The 16,150-nt window shown below is 47.1% G+C and overlaps 1 protein-coding gene across 2 annotated transcripts in view; it reads right to left on the minus strand.

Annotated features, from left to right (window-relative positions):
- Positions 1-16,150, minus strand: part of MYO18B (myosin XVIIIB) — a 234,144-nt gene that overhangs the window by 131,406 nt on the left and 86,588 nt on the right. For both annotated transcript variants that reach the window (XM_059895391.1, XM_059895390.1), the window contains exons 21-22: positions 14,080-14,189; positions 3,799-3,864 (exon numbers count right to left, since the gene is read on the minus strand). In XM_059895391.1, coding sequence (XP_059751374.1) covers positions 3,799-3,864; positions 14,080-14,189 — 176 coding nt within the window. The remainder of the gene's footprint in view (positions 1-3,798; positions 3,865-14,079; positions 14,190-16,150) is intronic.

Here is a 16,150-nt window from a genome sequence, read left to right on the forward strand (position 1 = left end):
TGTCGCCTCCCCAGAGGCAAAGGAAAGACACTCTGCTGCTGGGATATGTATGAGTCGGTGACAGTGGAGGGTTACGTTTCAGACGCCTTCGTGCCGCTTATTTCGAAGCACAGTCCTGTGCGTTTCCTTGCCAGATGTGGCTTGTAGCCCCAAAGGTGTTCAGTTTCTCTGGAGCCACTGGTGAGCTCCACCTTGATCACTGATATTGTCAAGTAATCCATGACATTATCAATCAATGGCTAACATTGATGGAGCCCGCCTGTGTTCTGGATCTGAACTAACCGTTTGGTATGCAGGCAAAGCACTTTACATGCAGAATCTTACATGGTAGTTACAACAATCCCCCCATTTCATGGAGGCAGAAACTAAGGCTAAAAAAGGCATGTGCCAACAATCCTCCACCAGCAGGTGGTAACACCGGGATTTATTTCCCTCTCTCTGACTCCAGACGAGACTACAATTGTCACTGAATGTAATTAACATTTGCATGGCATCTACATTTTTCCAAAGCTCTTTCTCCTATGTCCCATTTTAATACGCAGAACAGTCCCATGAGGAATCTGTAAGCTCAAGGAAGCTGTGTCAATGACTCAAGTTCACATAGCTGGTGGTCAGCAAAGCTGAGACTTGAACCCAGAACCTCAAGTCCACGCCCTGTACCCGTTCTCAATGTCGGCAGGAAGCTTCATTTCCTCGCTCACATGATCCAAACACCGGGAGTTTGAGGCTGAAATGCAATGTGATTCCAGGTGGAACAAAGGGTCTCAATCGATTCTCCATTCCCTTAAACCCATTTTCTGTAATGAAGACCACTCTGCTAATCCCACGGTAAACTTTTTCTCAGAGGGAAAATGGAAATTAGCGCAGCCAATCGGTGCTAACTCTGCTTTGCAACCCTCCATCGCTTTACAGAACACTATCAGCCAGGACTACCAAGACAATTAGCCTCATTGAAATAAAGACACGACTGACTCATTACCTATCAGATTGCCTCAATAATGACTGTATTAATTTCACAAGCTATTGAGTCCCAAAAGCTGCTATAAAAAAAAAATCAATGATCAAAGTGATGAGAGCGCTAGTCCATATATTACAAAAGGCAGCGAGTGCTGCCAAACCCGTTATTGATTAAGTATGAGGCTTTCATTAAAAAGATAATTGGAAATGACCATACGCAGAGTGGGAATAAGTCATCGCCGCTGCAGAATCTTAGCTTGATTTTTTTTCTTTTCCTTTTAAGAGCGTACTGCCGACCAGAAGGCCGACGGCATGTGGAATCCCACCTTTTTCATAAATGTCATGGCCCTCGGCACAGGCTTCGATAAGGTACCGGGGGCTGAGAATCACAAAGAAAAATCTAAATTATTCACTTTTCAGGGGTCCAGCTGCTTATCGGGCCCACGCAGAGTGTAACATCCCAACATCCCTATCTTTAAGGGATCTCTGGGAGCCACTGTTGGGCAAGCCAAGGTTTAAAAATCTAATATGGCAACCGCTCTCCTTTCTGGTATTGCTGAGGAATTAGCTACCCGTCTCTTAGTAATTTTCCAGATTAGAGGAGTTTAATTCTTTAAACATTAAAACGCTATCCTGTTTGACAAGCATCCTGACCCCATTGGCAAATGCCTGCCACAAGTGATGACAGCCAGCCCCTGTAATTTACTGATTCCCACAGCCAGCTTGGGAGGTAGAGAGCAGTGGGTCCATTTTACAGATGCGGGAACTGAGGCTCAGAGAGGCTAAATCACTTACTCAAGATTCACACAGTTAGGCAGTGGTGGGGCCTGGGTGTGGACCAGGTCAGCCTGTTCTCTTCCCCTATTCACAGCCTTCCCACCTACTAAGTGCCGAACCCTGCAAAGCGTGAGAGTTGCATCTGCCCTTAAAGATCTCAGTCTATTGCCTTGCCTGGCTTCCCAAAGGACACAGTGACCTTGATTTGCTCTGGACAGTTTCTTAGTGAATGCCAAGTATTAATAATAATAATGTTTTATTATGGGGATGTTTTTGGCTTGCCTCGCCACTGTGAGACTCTGTATAGCGACTTTTCATCTTGCTGTTTTCTTCCCTGCTCTGCAACAGTTGATGGGATCACAGGGACTGGTTTTGAAATTCATGAAATAACTAAGTAATTTATCTAAACAGTGGTTCTCAAACTTGAGCACGTACTGGAATCCCCTACAGGGCACGTTACAACCCAGACTGCAGGGTTCCATCCCCAGAGTTTCCGAATCAGTGGGTCTGGGGCGGCACCTGAGAGTTCTGTTTCCGGGAAGCTCCCGGGTGATGCTGCTGCAGCCGGCCTAGGGACCACACTTCGAGAACCACTGGTCTAGAAGGATGAAGTTCCTGGAGCTGAAGAAGAATTCCTCTGATTCAAGACCATAAACACCTGTGTGTAAAGAATTTGCTGTATATTTCCATTAATAAACAATAGAACCCACAGCGTATTGAAGAGAACTTGGGGGTTGGACCAGTACAGGTTTCCATGGGAGCTGTGCTCCTGGCTCCCTAGAGGACCTGGAAAAGGGGCTGACTTCCCAGAGGTACATTTTCCTCGTCTGTGAAGAAGGGATACCGTAATTATCTCAAGAGAGACTGTGAGGGGAAAAGAGGAATAATATATGAATTTGCCTAGCATAGCACCAGGCTTGTGGTGGGAGCCCAGTAACCCAGGGGTTTATCTCCTCTACTGGACATGTCCACAGAGTTGCTGCCAGCTCCCAGCAGGATCAATCAGGTTGGAACCACAGCAGACTTAACAGCTTCAACCATAGGCTGTAGAAGGACCAAGAAGCCTGCGGGGAGAGGCTAGTGTGTCTAGGGGGCAATGACCAGCGTGAATGACTGTGAGCTCTCCGAGGAAAGAGGTGTGATGGGGCGGCACACTTCACTTTGCAAGAGGTACTAATGGCCAATAATGCCACCAACACTTTACACGGTACCTGAACGTGGAAGGCAATTAATTGACAAAGGTTTCCTGGGTGCCATTAATCAATCAGTAGATAACTAAGTGGGGAGGTGGTCCCTTGGTCTCTTCTCTCTCCAGTTTGTATTTCTAAACGTTGTCCCTACTCCCCTGCCCTCCTCCTGGGTCCCTGAGTTTCCAACCTCTGTTCCCCACTCCCCACACTATGACCCAGGGAACGCTAGTTCTGGGAGGTGGTAATGGGTCTTCCACAAAAACGAAAGGGTGAGGGTTCCAGGGTCAGATCATTTGGGGAGCCCTAAACAATATATTTTCCCTCTTGAAAACTTACAAGATGTATGAGCATATTAGGGCTCCATGAAATTCTTCTCTAAAGGTTTCAACTTTTCTGGAAGGGCTTTTGGCTCAACACCAGCTTGGAGAAATCTACGTCTCTCAGCCCTAAAATCATGTACCTTCTTCTCATGCCCTCTCCTTTCACTTACTGCTGCTAATCCGCTAGGACTACTGTTGTGTTACAGTTGGTTGCAAAGCAAAAGTTACAAGGCTCGGAGTGAAGCTGGGTGTTTCTGAGGTTCCGAAAGTCCTACCTGAAGTCCAGATGTTAATTCTCCAGACCACTGAGGTCCCTGGGAGTGTTACCTCTAATAAATGATATTCCCCAATGTTATTTCCTCCCACATTATAACATTTTGTCTTAACAGCCTTGTCACATAACAAGGGCAGAGATCACTTAGCCCCGTGTTCAGCCCTGTCTGGTGGAAAGGAGACACACAGAAGTAGTGGATGCTGAGGAAGGACAAGACTCAGGTCTCACGTGCGTCCCTGATGTCATGGGTAGAACGGCAAAAGGAAGAAGCTCTACTCACCTGGCTGTGCCCCACGGCCACTGTCTTCTTCTCCAGATCCAGGGTCTGCAGGAGCTCTGCCACAGCCTGGGAAAAAGAGGAGAGTTAGAAAGGAAGACAGACTGAGGGCAGGAGACTCCCAAAGTGGAAGGTCAGCTGGCTGCATGGCTGAGGGATACACCGGGAGAGAGAGGGTGACCCCACATGTCCGTGAGCTGACAGAGCTCCACCTCCCCAGGTAAGTGCGGAGGATGAGCACGTACTGGGCACCTACTGTGTACCATCCACCCTGCTGGGACCTTCACAGACACCACCTCGTTCCAGCCTCACAGCAACCCTAGGTGGGTCGTCATACTACCATGCCCATTTCATAGAGGAGAAAACCACAGATGCAAAACTCAACGGAAAATGTGTCTGCTACGGAAAACAGTATGGCGGCTCCTCGAAAAGTTAAACATGCATTTACTATATGATCTAGAAATTCCACTTCTAGATAGATACCCAAAAAAGTGAAAGCAGGGACTTGAACAGATACTCGCACACACTCATATTCATGCCAGTACCATTCACAGTAGCCAAAAGGTAGAAGTAACCCAAGTGTCCATCAACAGATGGATGGATAAACAAAATGTGGTACATATGCCCAACGGAATATTAATCAGCTTTAAAGGGGAAGGAAATTCTGACACATGCTACAACATGGATGAACCCTGAGGACATCATGCTAAGTACAATAAGCCAAACACAAAAGGACAAATACTGTATGATTCCACTTACAGAAGGTCCCTGGAGCAGCCAAATTCATAGAGACCGAAAGTAGAATGGTGGTTGCCAGGGGCTTCGGGGAGGGGCGTGGGGAGTTAGTGTTTACTGGGTACAGAGTTTCGTTTCAGTTTTACAAGATGAAGGAATTGTGGAGCTGGATGGCGGTGATGGCTGCACAGTAGTGTGAATGTACTTAAAACCACTGAGCTGCGCACTTAAAATTGGCTACAATGGTAAATTTTATGTTACCTATGTTTTACCACCATTTTAAAAAAACGGAATGAAAGCATTTCCCCAAGGTTATAAGTTACACATGGGCCGAACCAGACTCGAATCAAGGTGTGTCGGGCCACAATGCAACACCTATGTCTCGACTGCTTCCCAGGCCCCAGACAGCTGCAGAGGGCCCTGGGCTACTGGGGAATTTACCTGCTGTGTCCCCCGTGACAGCCTCCCCAGCACCCTGTCCTTCTCATCACACGTGCCGGAGACGGCCTCACTCTCCCAAGTATGTGAATAAATGGCGTGGCCTTTAACCCTGTGTTCCTGACCTAGGTTAGGGAGGGAGAGCCTGTGTTTAATTCACCTGTTTCCTCCACTGCACCTGGTACTGTTCTATGCACACGGTAGGAGCTCAATAAATATGATGACTGAATGAGGAACGCCCAGCAAGAGAGACCCAGGGAGGGTAGAAACGGGGTAGGGTTGGGGGGGAGTGTGGAGAAAGGCCACCCCCTCCAGGAGAAACAAATTCACTCAGAGATCCCTGGATGCAGCCTTAGCCAAACCACCAGCCATTTAATGGAATTTTCCTCTTGTCGTATAGGCCCGCAGGCTCTGAAACAAGCCTGCCAGAGATCCGTACCCTCAGATGAACGCAGGTCGTGCCTCGCTCCCTGGTGACTGCCATTCCCCTCCCGCTCCACCCTCACACCACCCCTCACGGACCTTCCATTCACCGGAAATCACAAAGTCTATCTTCAGAATAAGCTGTCAGAAAAGTAATTGCGACACTCAAAGAAGCAAAAGGTATTATGAGACACAGTGATCTGGTAGATGAGTTTCAATTCCATGGGTCATTGGCATCACAGAAAACTTCCTAAGATACAAAAAAAAAAAAATGCTTATTGAAAGTCTACTCTGAGGCTGTAATCTGGGGGGAAGTTTCCTCCTCTGGCCTCTGAGAGGAACATTCCATAGCGCCCCTTCCAAAAATTCAGTGGTTTCACTTATTACATTTTAGCCAAAAATGTTCCAAGGGAGCTATAGGCAGCAGAATGCATAAAACCAACATATCCAGACTACAACATTTTTTTTCTCTCTGCACGAGAAGAAAACAAAATAAACACTGGCTGAAAACAAGATGGACGGATGGAAAAGAAACGAAGCCTACAGCTGGTGACAATTTTCTAACCTACTTTGGAGTTAACGCCCAGAGTCCACGTGTGGGAGGAAAAAATCAGGATGTGGAGTCAGATCCGCCTGGACTGAGATTCTCGTTTAACCACTCACGAACCGTGTGACCCTGCACAAGCATTCTACTCTGAGCTGCAGGCTGCTCTTCAGAAAAGTGGGGGGAAATAACGGCACCTATTATGGAAGACTCTGTGGCTGTGCCTGTGGAGGGCTTCACAAAATAGCTGTATACAGTAGGCACTCAGGAAACATTCTGAGCCTGTCCTGATGTCCCAGAGCTGGTCCTAGCGGCCTCTCTCTTGGATAAAATGGCAGAGGTGCTGCAGAATGCGGACTAAGCTTCCATTGCTCAGGTGTACCCCAAACACGGCCAAAACACACACCCGGCCCCACAAGATCCAAGGATTCTTCTCCGTCTCCCTGCTTTCTTAGAGCCCTTTAGATGTCTGTGTAGCCAAGCACATTAGGCCTCACAGAGATATTCTGTCCTGTTGACCTCATTGTACAGATAAGGGCGCTGAGGTCCAAGTGACAGAGTGAACAGGTGGCTGCGGGCACTGAACTGTGCTTCTGACCCTCATTTTCCTCACCTGCAAAATGATGCTAACATTCCCTGCCTAGACTGTACAGGGGCCGGGACAATTAACTGAGAATATGTACATGAAAATGACTTTGTCAGTGACTTTGTACTCAGTTGCTCTCATTATCAACATTAATAGTACTCTTAGATCGAACCACATGAAATTGTCACTTGCTTAGGTGAAATACCAGTGATTTCATTTGTTTCTACCTAATACGATCACTGTCTAAGAGCCAGCTGGTGGATGACAGGGCAAGAATCCAGGTGGCTGTAAGAAATTTCTTCCTTGTTCCGCATCTTTATGGAATCAGCTAATCCATCTGAATTGTCCCGACAGTTGAGGTAAAACCTCTCGGCATGGAAGGCTGAGTAAAATGTTGGCCATTTTGCTTCCAAAAAATGAGTTTTCCCTTGTGTTTTGGGGTCTGAGCACTGCTCTAAGTGTTTTACCCATAACTCATCTAATTTTCAAATCTCTGTGACTATCTTAGGAAGTTTTATGCCCATTTTATAGAGAAAGAAAGTGAGGTCGAGTGCAATGAAAGGATTTGTCAAACATCACATGCTAAGAAGTAATGGAGGGGGACACAACCCCAGGGAATCAGAGAACTCAGTTTGTTCTCTGCCCTCGGATGCTGCGATCCAGTACAGCTCCATCTTCTGCTAGCTGTGTGACCCTGAGCACGCCGCCCCTCCCCTCTGGTCCTCTTGGTGCCCTATTCTAGAATAGGAGTAGTCATGCCTATGCTACAAGGATGTGGTGGCGGTTTAATGAGACCACGAAAGTAGTGTGTAGGAGTGAGACTTCCAGAATGCCATACAAGGAGCTTGATAAATCCTCTCCCCCCCAAAACAAAGATAGAAATGGATACAGTTTTCAAAAACAACAACTTTGATACTCTGGAAATTGAGCAAGGGGATACAGCAAATTGAGAAACATTTATTCAAGAGAAACTACTGGGCCTTTAAGAACCGTGGGAGTTTATGGCAGTCATGACCAAGACCCTTCCACTCCCCACTAAGCTCTGTCACTGCAGTGGTCCTACCAGGGCGAGGTAAGCTGTGAAAACCATCCACTTTGCTGCCAGACGGAGTTCACTTACAAGGAGCAAAGTAAGGGGACATCCCACACCCAGGAACATTGTCAGAAACAGTAGTGCTCTTGGCAGCAAACAAATGGAGAAGGTCAATGGCACAGCTAGCCTGTTATCCTGACAGGGGCAAGCAATGGGCCAGTGACTAGCCAGGTCCCTATAACAAGGAGATATAGGGAATGGGACAGTTATAGTGGGCCTTGAGAACCTCCCATATATTCCTGGCAATCTGGAAAGCTACACACATGCACAGGAGGGACTGAGAGAGCCTTAGGCATCTAAATAGCCCTACTTAAATATAAGGCCATGTGCACAGGCAGAAAACATGTGAAAGAGCCACATAGAAAGTAATATCTGTGGCACACTGCAAATGCCTGAATGTCGAATACATTTCCCAACCCACACAGAGTACCATAAGAATTAGATAAAAGCTTCACAGATTCAAAATGTTTGACCACAACCTCTCCTGACCACTAAGCTGTGCGGACACAGGGGCAACTCTTGAGAAACCACAATTTATAATAAAAACAAGAGTGAAACAAACTGAAAAGAGTTGGCAGCAGTCTCCCAACATGGGGGAGCCAGACTCCACAACCCTAGTTCAGATAAGTTACCAAGTAACTGGGAAAAGAGCAGGATTTAGAGATGCAGTTTTATATTATTGAAAATGGCCAGCTTTCAACAAAAAATTACAAGACACGCAAAGAAACTGGAAAGTGTGACCTATACTCAAGAAAACAAACAAACAAAAAGCAGTCAACAGAAACCCTCTGTGGGCTTGGATGCTGGACTTAAAGACTTCCAAGCAGCTCTTACAATGCACATAATGTACTTAATATCATGCCTGGCACATGCTAAGTTTCAATAAGTACTAATAACTGGTGGAGACTCTGAGGTTATAAGCCCCTCTTTGGCACTGCAGAGTGATGACACACCCTTCACCTTCACCATTCTAGGCTCAAATTATGAGTCCTTCAACGTACCTGGGAGAAACCCAATTCATGCCTCCACTTGCAGAATCCTTTTGTGTCCTAGAATTTTGCACAGAGCTTTCCCTCCAATGTTCAATAAAAAGCACACAGTCTGACATCTCACGTTAAGCTGAACACGCCAGACAAGCAGCAGAAGACTCCAGGAACCACAAAGAGCCATGGCTGGGAAGAGCTTCCCCAACTCAATCCTCAGCAGGCAGTGTGATGCAGGGAACCCACGTCTGTGGAGATAGATGCTCTCCTAGTAAACCATTTGGCTGCTGTCAGTACAGCACCTTCTGCAGGAAACCCACACCATGACCCAATGGCTGCCATGTGTTTGGGCACCTACTATGTGCCGGGCACTTTGTTATGCCCTATCACGTGTTGTCCCTGGTCATACAGCTATCAAGCATCATGGGGCATGGATGAATGGAAAGAGAGATGGCAGATACCAGGATTTGAACCCAAGTCTGTCTGGCTCTAAACCACATGCTTTTAACCACTGAAAACTCTCACTTACACACTGATCAAATCATTCCATAAGGGTGGGGACTGTATCTCTGTTCTTTAACTCTATAGGCTCAAGACTGTAAACAGAATGTCTGGCACAAAGCATAAACTATATGGACGAACATATAAATAACACACACATATTTATATAATTGGGTTGGTTAACACAGAATGGAAAACATGTAGAATTATTAAAACAGTAGACCCCAACTGGAGGAGGACAGCAAGGTGAGAAAGAAAAGGATGACGAATAAATTCCAGAGGGCTAAGGCTATGGAAGGCCCTGTAAAAATCGTTTAGCATCGTGAGACCGGACAGCTCCCTCTCTCCCTCCCCCCACCCCTCTGCCCCAGTCACGGGCTCGCAGGGGCCTCTCCCCAGCAGAAAAGGGCTCTGAGACAAATTCAGAGGAAATCGGGAGTGTCTACCAGGGTCTAAGACGGAACAAGAGTGGCTGCCTTTGAGAAGACAGACTGGCATGCCTTAGGTGTGTTCAGATCAAGTCCCCAGGGACACAGATTTGGTTGGCTAAAATCAATCATCACTGTAGACTCAGGGGAAGAGGGTGGGCCCAGGGCTTTCCTATCATGGATCAGGGAGACTGAGTGATTCCTGCCTCAGCAGCAGAGAGACTGAAGGGACCAGAATCTGGGACAGAGCCAAGGTGAACCAAATGAGCTCTTCCAGGAACCTGCCTGAGGTCACTCTGGGAGGGCTTCAGTGTGGGTTAAGGCATAAGCTTAACCAGATGGGATAACCTGGGAGACAGCAATGGGACCCACGATGGTTACAGAGGGGAAACAGGGTCATTTTGGAGACCGGAGCAGGTGCCTGGGTGTCTAGAAGAGACGGGCATCCTCAACGGCTGGAAGTTGGCGTGAAAACACTGCTCCCTATAGAGGGCCATGGAATGGGCAGAGCCAACTTGACTTCCTTCACAATTTTGCTTAAGCCAGTTCAAATAATAACGATCTGGTCTTCAAAGCCATGCTCCTGCTGATAACCTTTTGGTTAGCTATCACTGACCACCTGATAAAGCCCAGACTCTATCCCTGCTAACAATGACTGTGGTCTGGCCCCTGCCAACAACCTCAGACCCTTTTCTTGACACTTGGCAGCATTTATGCTCCAGCCACACTAGATTAGCCATGTAACCTCACGACTCTGGATCTCTGTTCATGCTGTTCCCAATGTGGCTTGCCCTGTACTCTTTCACTTACTTGATTCCTCAAAATTGTCCCAGAAACCTCAACTCGATCATCATCTGCTCTGAGGTGTCTTCCCTGAATGTCCCACCCTCACCCCTGCTACAAAAATCAGAAGTTTTAGATGTGTTTCCTGGGGCATCCCAGAACTATCCCTCTGTCTGGAAATTACTCATTTTCATCTTTCTTCCCCACGAAGCTGTGTTCTGTTCATTCCTGTCTCTCTGGCAGCTAGCACAGGGCCTGGTGCAAAGCAGGCACTTGGTTACAGTTGGACGGGATCAATAATAATTATTTTAAATTAACATCACAGATGGCACATTCGATACAAAACTTCACGGAATACTCTTGTCTTCAAAAGGCTCCCATTCGGAAGTCCTTTATGAACATGGAAAGATGCTCACCAGCCCTGACCATCAGAGGACTGCAAATCAAAACCACAATGAGATACCACCTCACACCCATTAGGATAACTACTGCAAAACAAACAAACAGAAAACCCAGAAAATAACAAACGTTGGCAAAGATGTGGAGAAACTGGAACCCTCGTCGGGGGGAATATAAAATAATGCAGCCATTATGGAAAACAGTTTGGAGCTTCCTCAAAAAATTAAACATAGGATTACCATATGATCCAGCAATTCCACTTTGGGTATATACCCAAAAGAATCAAACACAGGGTCTCAAAGAGATATTTGTACACTGTGTTCATAGCAGGGTCACTCAGAATAGCCAAAAGGTGGAAGCAGTCCAAGTGTCCACCGACAGAGGATGGATAAACAAAATGCTGTACTACATAAACACAATGGAACAGTATTCAGCCTTCAAAGAAGGAAATTCTTCTTTTAAGAATGTGCTGCAACATGTGCTACAACATGGGTGAACCTTGAGGACATCATACTGCGTGCAGTAAGCCAGTTACAAAAGGACAAATACTAGATGATTCCACTTATATGAGGTCCCTAGAGCAATCAAATTCATAGAGACAGAAAGCAGAATGGTGGTTGCCAAGGGCTGGTTGGGGGGCGGGGGATGGGGAGTTCGTGTTTAATGAAGACAGTCTCAGTTTTGGAAAATGAAGAGTTCTGGAGATGGATGGATGGATGGATCCATGGATGGATGGATGGCAGTGGTGGCTTCACAACAATACGAATGTACTTAAGGTCACTATGCTTGAAAATGGTTAAGATGGTAAATTTTATGTTATGTGTATTTTACCACAATAAATAGTAAAAAGCCCTATATGAGCAATTTGAGAGCCTGAGTTCAAATCCCAGCTCTATCACTGCCCCACTGCCCGGCTGGGGGGTGACAGCCTCAGTTGCCTCTGCTGTAAAATGGGGATAATTCCCAGAGCAGGGAGGCTTTATATACTGAGAGCTGTAACCTTTTCACATTACGCCTGGTATTTTGTGATGAGGGTTTGTGCATCTGTGGTAAAAGGCACACACTATTTTTGTTTCGGGAGCACAAAATATCCATCAGGGACCCTCCAAATGAGAGTACTTCACTGGGAAAGAGCCTTGTTTAAGCACCACGTGCATGTTGGGCACACAGGGGATGCACCAAGGCCCATTTCACACCCTGACAATGAATTCCCTCTGCTGCTGTCTAGTGTCTAATGATAATATTGACCTTTTCTAGCTGTCAAACTTGTCTTATTAAATCCTGAGGTCTTAAATGCTTTGCACACAGAGGCTGACAGTTTGCCCACCCGAGCACGTGTTCATGTATAATTCATGGCATATCATGTTGCCTGGCAAATGAATATTTATCAGCTTTTTCATAAGAGGCAGGATGGCGTTTCCTTTTGTTGCTACCAAAATCCTATGCTGCAGCAAATGAAATTTGTGAGCAAATAAAAAGAGAATAAGCAGCAGTAAAAACTCCCAAGTCCATTCCACTTGTAATTTTCCACTTTCCGAGGCCTCCAGCGAGGGTATGGAGGTGGTTTCGGTTTGGCTACAAGAGAGAACTGCTGAGTCGTCCAGAATAGAAATGCTTCCATATGCTACCCCCACTGCCCCCGCAGAAAGCTCCCCCACGCCCCACTTCTGTGCTGTTTTCAACTGCAGAGGAGCCCAAGCCCCTTTCAATGGTTCCATTCCAGATGCTCTGAACGGAGATTAAGACTGGGGGGGGGACCTAGGATAAAGAACCCCAATGAAGCTTGGTACAGAGTGGCTGGTGGCACCAAGCCAGGCAGAGTTTCGTGGTTTCCAAGACGGGTTGGAGGGGATAGCCCTGCTCCACACCAGCTTGCGTCTGAGGTCCCCTCCCCACGGTGACTCAGGAGGGCCACAGAGAAATGCCGCCTTGTCTGCAGGAGGTGGCCTGCGCCCTGGCCCCTGCCGCAGAAAAGAGCCGAGAGATGACTTAAGAATTGTGACTCTTTTCACTCTTCTTGCCTCACAACTCAGTGAGCTCAGGCATGCAAGGACACACTCACTTGGAGGGGGAGTTTCAACATGGTTGTGAATATCCAGTCTGTGTGGCTTGGCTGCCATCACTCTGGCCTTGAAAGATGATGATGGTGGTGCTGATGCTGCTGACAGTAGTTCATATATAATGAGCCCTTATTATATGCCGGGCCCTGCGTCAAGCACATCAATTATACTATTACATATAATCCTCCAAACGCCCCACTGGAGTTGGTATTATTGTTGTTCCCATTTTACAGATGAGGAAACTGAGGCAGAAAGATAGATTCACTCGTTTACGTTCACACAGCCCCAGCTGGGAGTCAACTGCGAGTCTGTTTGACTCTGGAGCTCAGGCTTTCTCAAAGGCACTCCCTGGAATCAAGAAATTTGGGTTCAAGGACAAAACCCATGAATGCTCGGCTGTGTGGCCTCAAGGGAATCATTCATCTCCATGAGCCTACGTCTCCTCATTTATAAAAGAGATGTAATAGCTCTTGTTTTGCAGGGCTGTTGTGAGGATGCACTAGGGCTTTGCAAATTCTGAAGAGCTCTATCATCATTGATTAGCCGGTGGCCATTCTCAATAGAAACATTTACCGAGGCTTTGGCACTAGGGGTGAAGACTTCCGGCTCCAGAAGTTTACAGTAGAGATGGAGAAAGGAGATACCCAGGCGCAGAAATAACAAGGTTAGGTACATATTTTCATTCATTCATCCAACGGGAAATTTATCGAGCACTTGCTGTGAGCTAGAGAACACACAAGCAATCTGTGTATAATTTCAGATAAGGATAAGTGCTATGCAACTATTAAAATAAGATAATGTGATGGAGAATAGCATCTGAGCCAAGATCTGAATAGCAAGATGACAATGACACTGGCCAGGCAAGGACTGGGGAGAAAAGTGCTCCAGGCAGAGGGGACAGTTAGTGCAAAGGCCCTGAGGGGGAGTGTTTGGGACCACAGAGCCCTCTTTTCATAGACTATATCTCAGGGTGCTGGTGCCGCGTGGAACACTCCTATGGGTGGGAATGATGACTTTTCATCTTGCTAGGAGCCCTCCTGGCTGGGACTTGCTCTTTTCGTGGCTCTAATTCTTTCCCTGCACTTCCTCACACAGGGTTTCAGAAAGACCATTCTGGGCTAGGCGGTGTCCTAAGTGACATGGCAGGGGGCGAAGTCTGGAGCAGGGGTCTGAGTCAAACCTCACGCTACCGTCATCTTAGCCCCCAAGGCCCAGCTCTCGGATCCCAGCTGCCCCAGCTGCCCCCAGGGCCATCCCCTATGGAGCAGAAGCAATGGGGCCTCCACCTCCCCATCACCTGGCTCCACATACCGTCTTCTCATCCACTCTCTCGGGGGCCGACATGAGCTTCTTCATGAGCAGAGGGTCCAGCACCTGAAATCTTCGGCGGAACTGAGTGAGCCCCATGTGGTCAGCGTAGCCTGGGGTGGGGGGAGCAGAAGAACAAAGAATCCAAATGAGAAGCCCAGCCCAGGGGTCCAGGGGTCTGCTCCCAGCCTTGCTACTCATTGTGTGCCCTCATGTCTTGGGGCCTCAGTTTCCCCATTTGCTAATTTAAGAAATTGGGTTCAATCAGCATTTCCCAACTGCATTCCCCAGAACAAGGACCCTATAAAAGGCTCCAATGAAAGTTTGAAAAAGCTGCTCCCTCATCTGCTTCTTAGAAGGTCACAATCTGTGTGAGCACTGACGTCAAAGGTTCCAGAACCTCTGCAGGGAAGATGCCCTTATTAGCTTTCCTTAACCCAGAGTTCTCCAAACTTGGACCATGGAAAAAAAACTTTTTTTTGGTTTAATACTTTTTACCGCCCCACAGACTGCATGTGGGAAATGCTGCATCAGATGCTATCTACATGTTAAATCTAACATGTAGGATGGACACAGCTGCACCCTTCTGTGTGGAAACTGGGAAGTGGCATCTGAAAAGCTACTGAGAGAAGGTGACGTTCGAGCTGGCCTTTGAAGGGGCCGTGAGAGTGTGCCAGAGGATTTGGTGTGGAAGGAAGTCCAGGCAGACGGAGCCACAGCAGGAAAATACAAGGTTTGTTCCACAGTCATAGCAAAAGCAGTTACTGAGCTTTTATGTGTGCAAGACACTAGGATAACAACTTCCTTGTGTTACAGACACTCTGGGGACTGTATTATTACACCCATTATATAGATTGGAAATTGAGGCCCAGAGAGTTCAAGCCACGTAGCCCAAAGTGAAGTCAACCCTAACTCTCCCAGATGGCATCCAAACCCAGACAGCGATGATAACGAACCCAGTGGAGAGTAACCAACAATGAGGTCAAAGACAAGCAGGAACTGGGTCCCCAAAGAACTTGAAATCAAATTCCAGACCTCGAGGCTTGAACTTCATCCTGGATACAAGGGGCGTGGTAGAGCCTCAGTTGTCTTAAAAAGACCCCTCAAGTGGCTGGATGGGAGAAGGTCTGGCGAAATCTTACTCCATTTTGAGACTTCACTTTACAATAAGCCAAATGCATAAACCATGAGGAAGAGTCATGGTGGGTACATGTGGCAAATCCATGAAGCCTTCCCGGGGGAAGAGGAGGGTTTCAGGCCAGGTTGGAAGGATGCTGACCGCACAGAGACCTGGGGGCTGGGAGGTTACAGGCCTGTCCTTTTGAGTCAGACTTACTTGGGTTCGTATCTCACATCTGCCCTGATTAGCCCTCTGACCAACGACAAATGACCCTATTTCTTTGAGGTTCAAGTTCTTCACTTGTCAGATGAGAGTAATAAGATCTCCTGTCACACAGTCATGATGAGGATTAAATCCAATGATGACTGTAGTATTGGGTTGGCCAAAAAGTTTGTTCGGGTTTTGCTGTGCCACCCCGAATGAACTTTCCAGCCAACCCAATAAAGGAGGCTGATGTGTTTTGAGCACTCTCCCAGGTCCAGGCACTTTTCTGTTATTCCCTTATTAATTTATCAACCCACTCGACAGCTCTCTGAGACCTGAGCTATCACAGGAGATAGAAGGCAGGCACGACCTAGGGCCCTGCCAGTGTCAGCCACAGTCAAGCCCAGGCCAACTGGTTCCAGAGTCTGAGCTGTGTCCACCAGTCTGCCCCATGTGTAAGGTTTGCTGAGCATTTACTCTCCTCCAGGCATTGTGCTAAGGGCTTTGTGAGAACAACATCAGTTAGTATGTGTAACCGCAGTGCCCAGCACATCGTAGGTACCTGAGAAACAGCATATGTATGTGTGGATCATGCGTGCATGTGTATATGTATTCAGGCACACCTGACATGTTGCAGGTTCAGTTCCAGACCACTGCAACAAATCAAACATCGCAATAAAGCACCCCCAAAACTTTTTGGTTTCCCAGTGCGTATAAAAGTTATCTTTAGACTACACTATATTCTTTTTT

This window comes from Balaenoptera ricei, chromosome 14 (genome assembly GCF_028023285.1).
Source record: "Balaenoptera ricei isolate mBalRic1 chromosome 14, mBalRic1.hap2, whole genome shotgun sequence".
Taxonomy (NCBI): domain Eukaryota; kingdom Metazoa; phylum Chordata; class Mammalia; order Artiodactyla; family Balaenopteridae; genus Balaenoptera; species Balaenoptera ricei.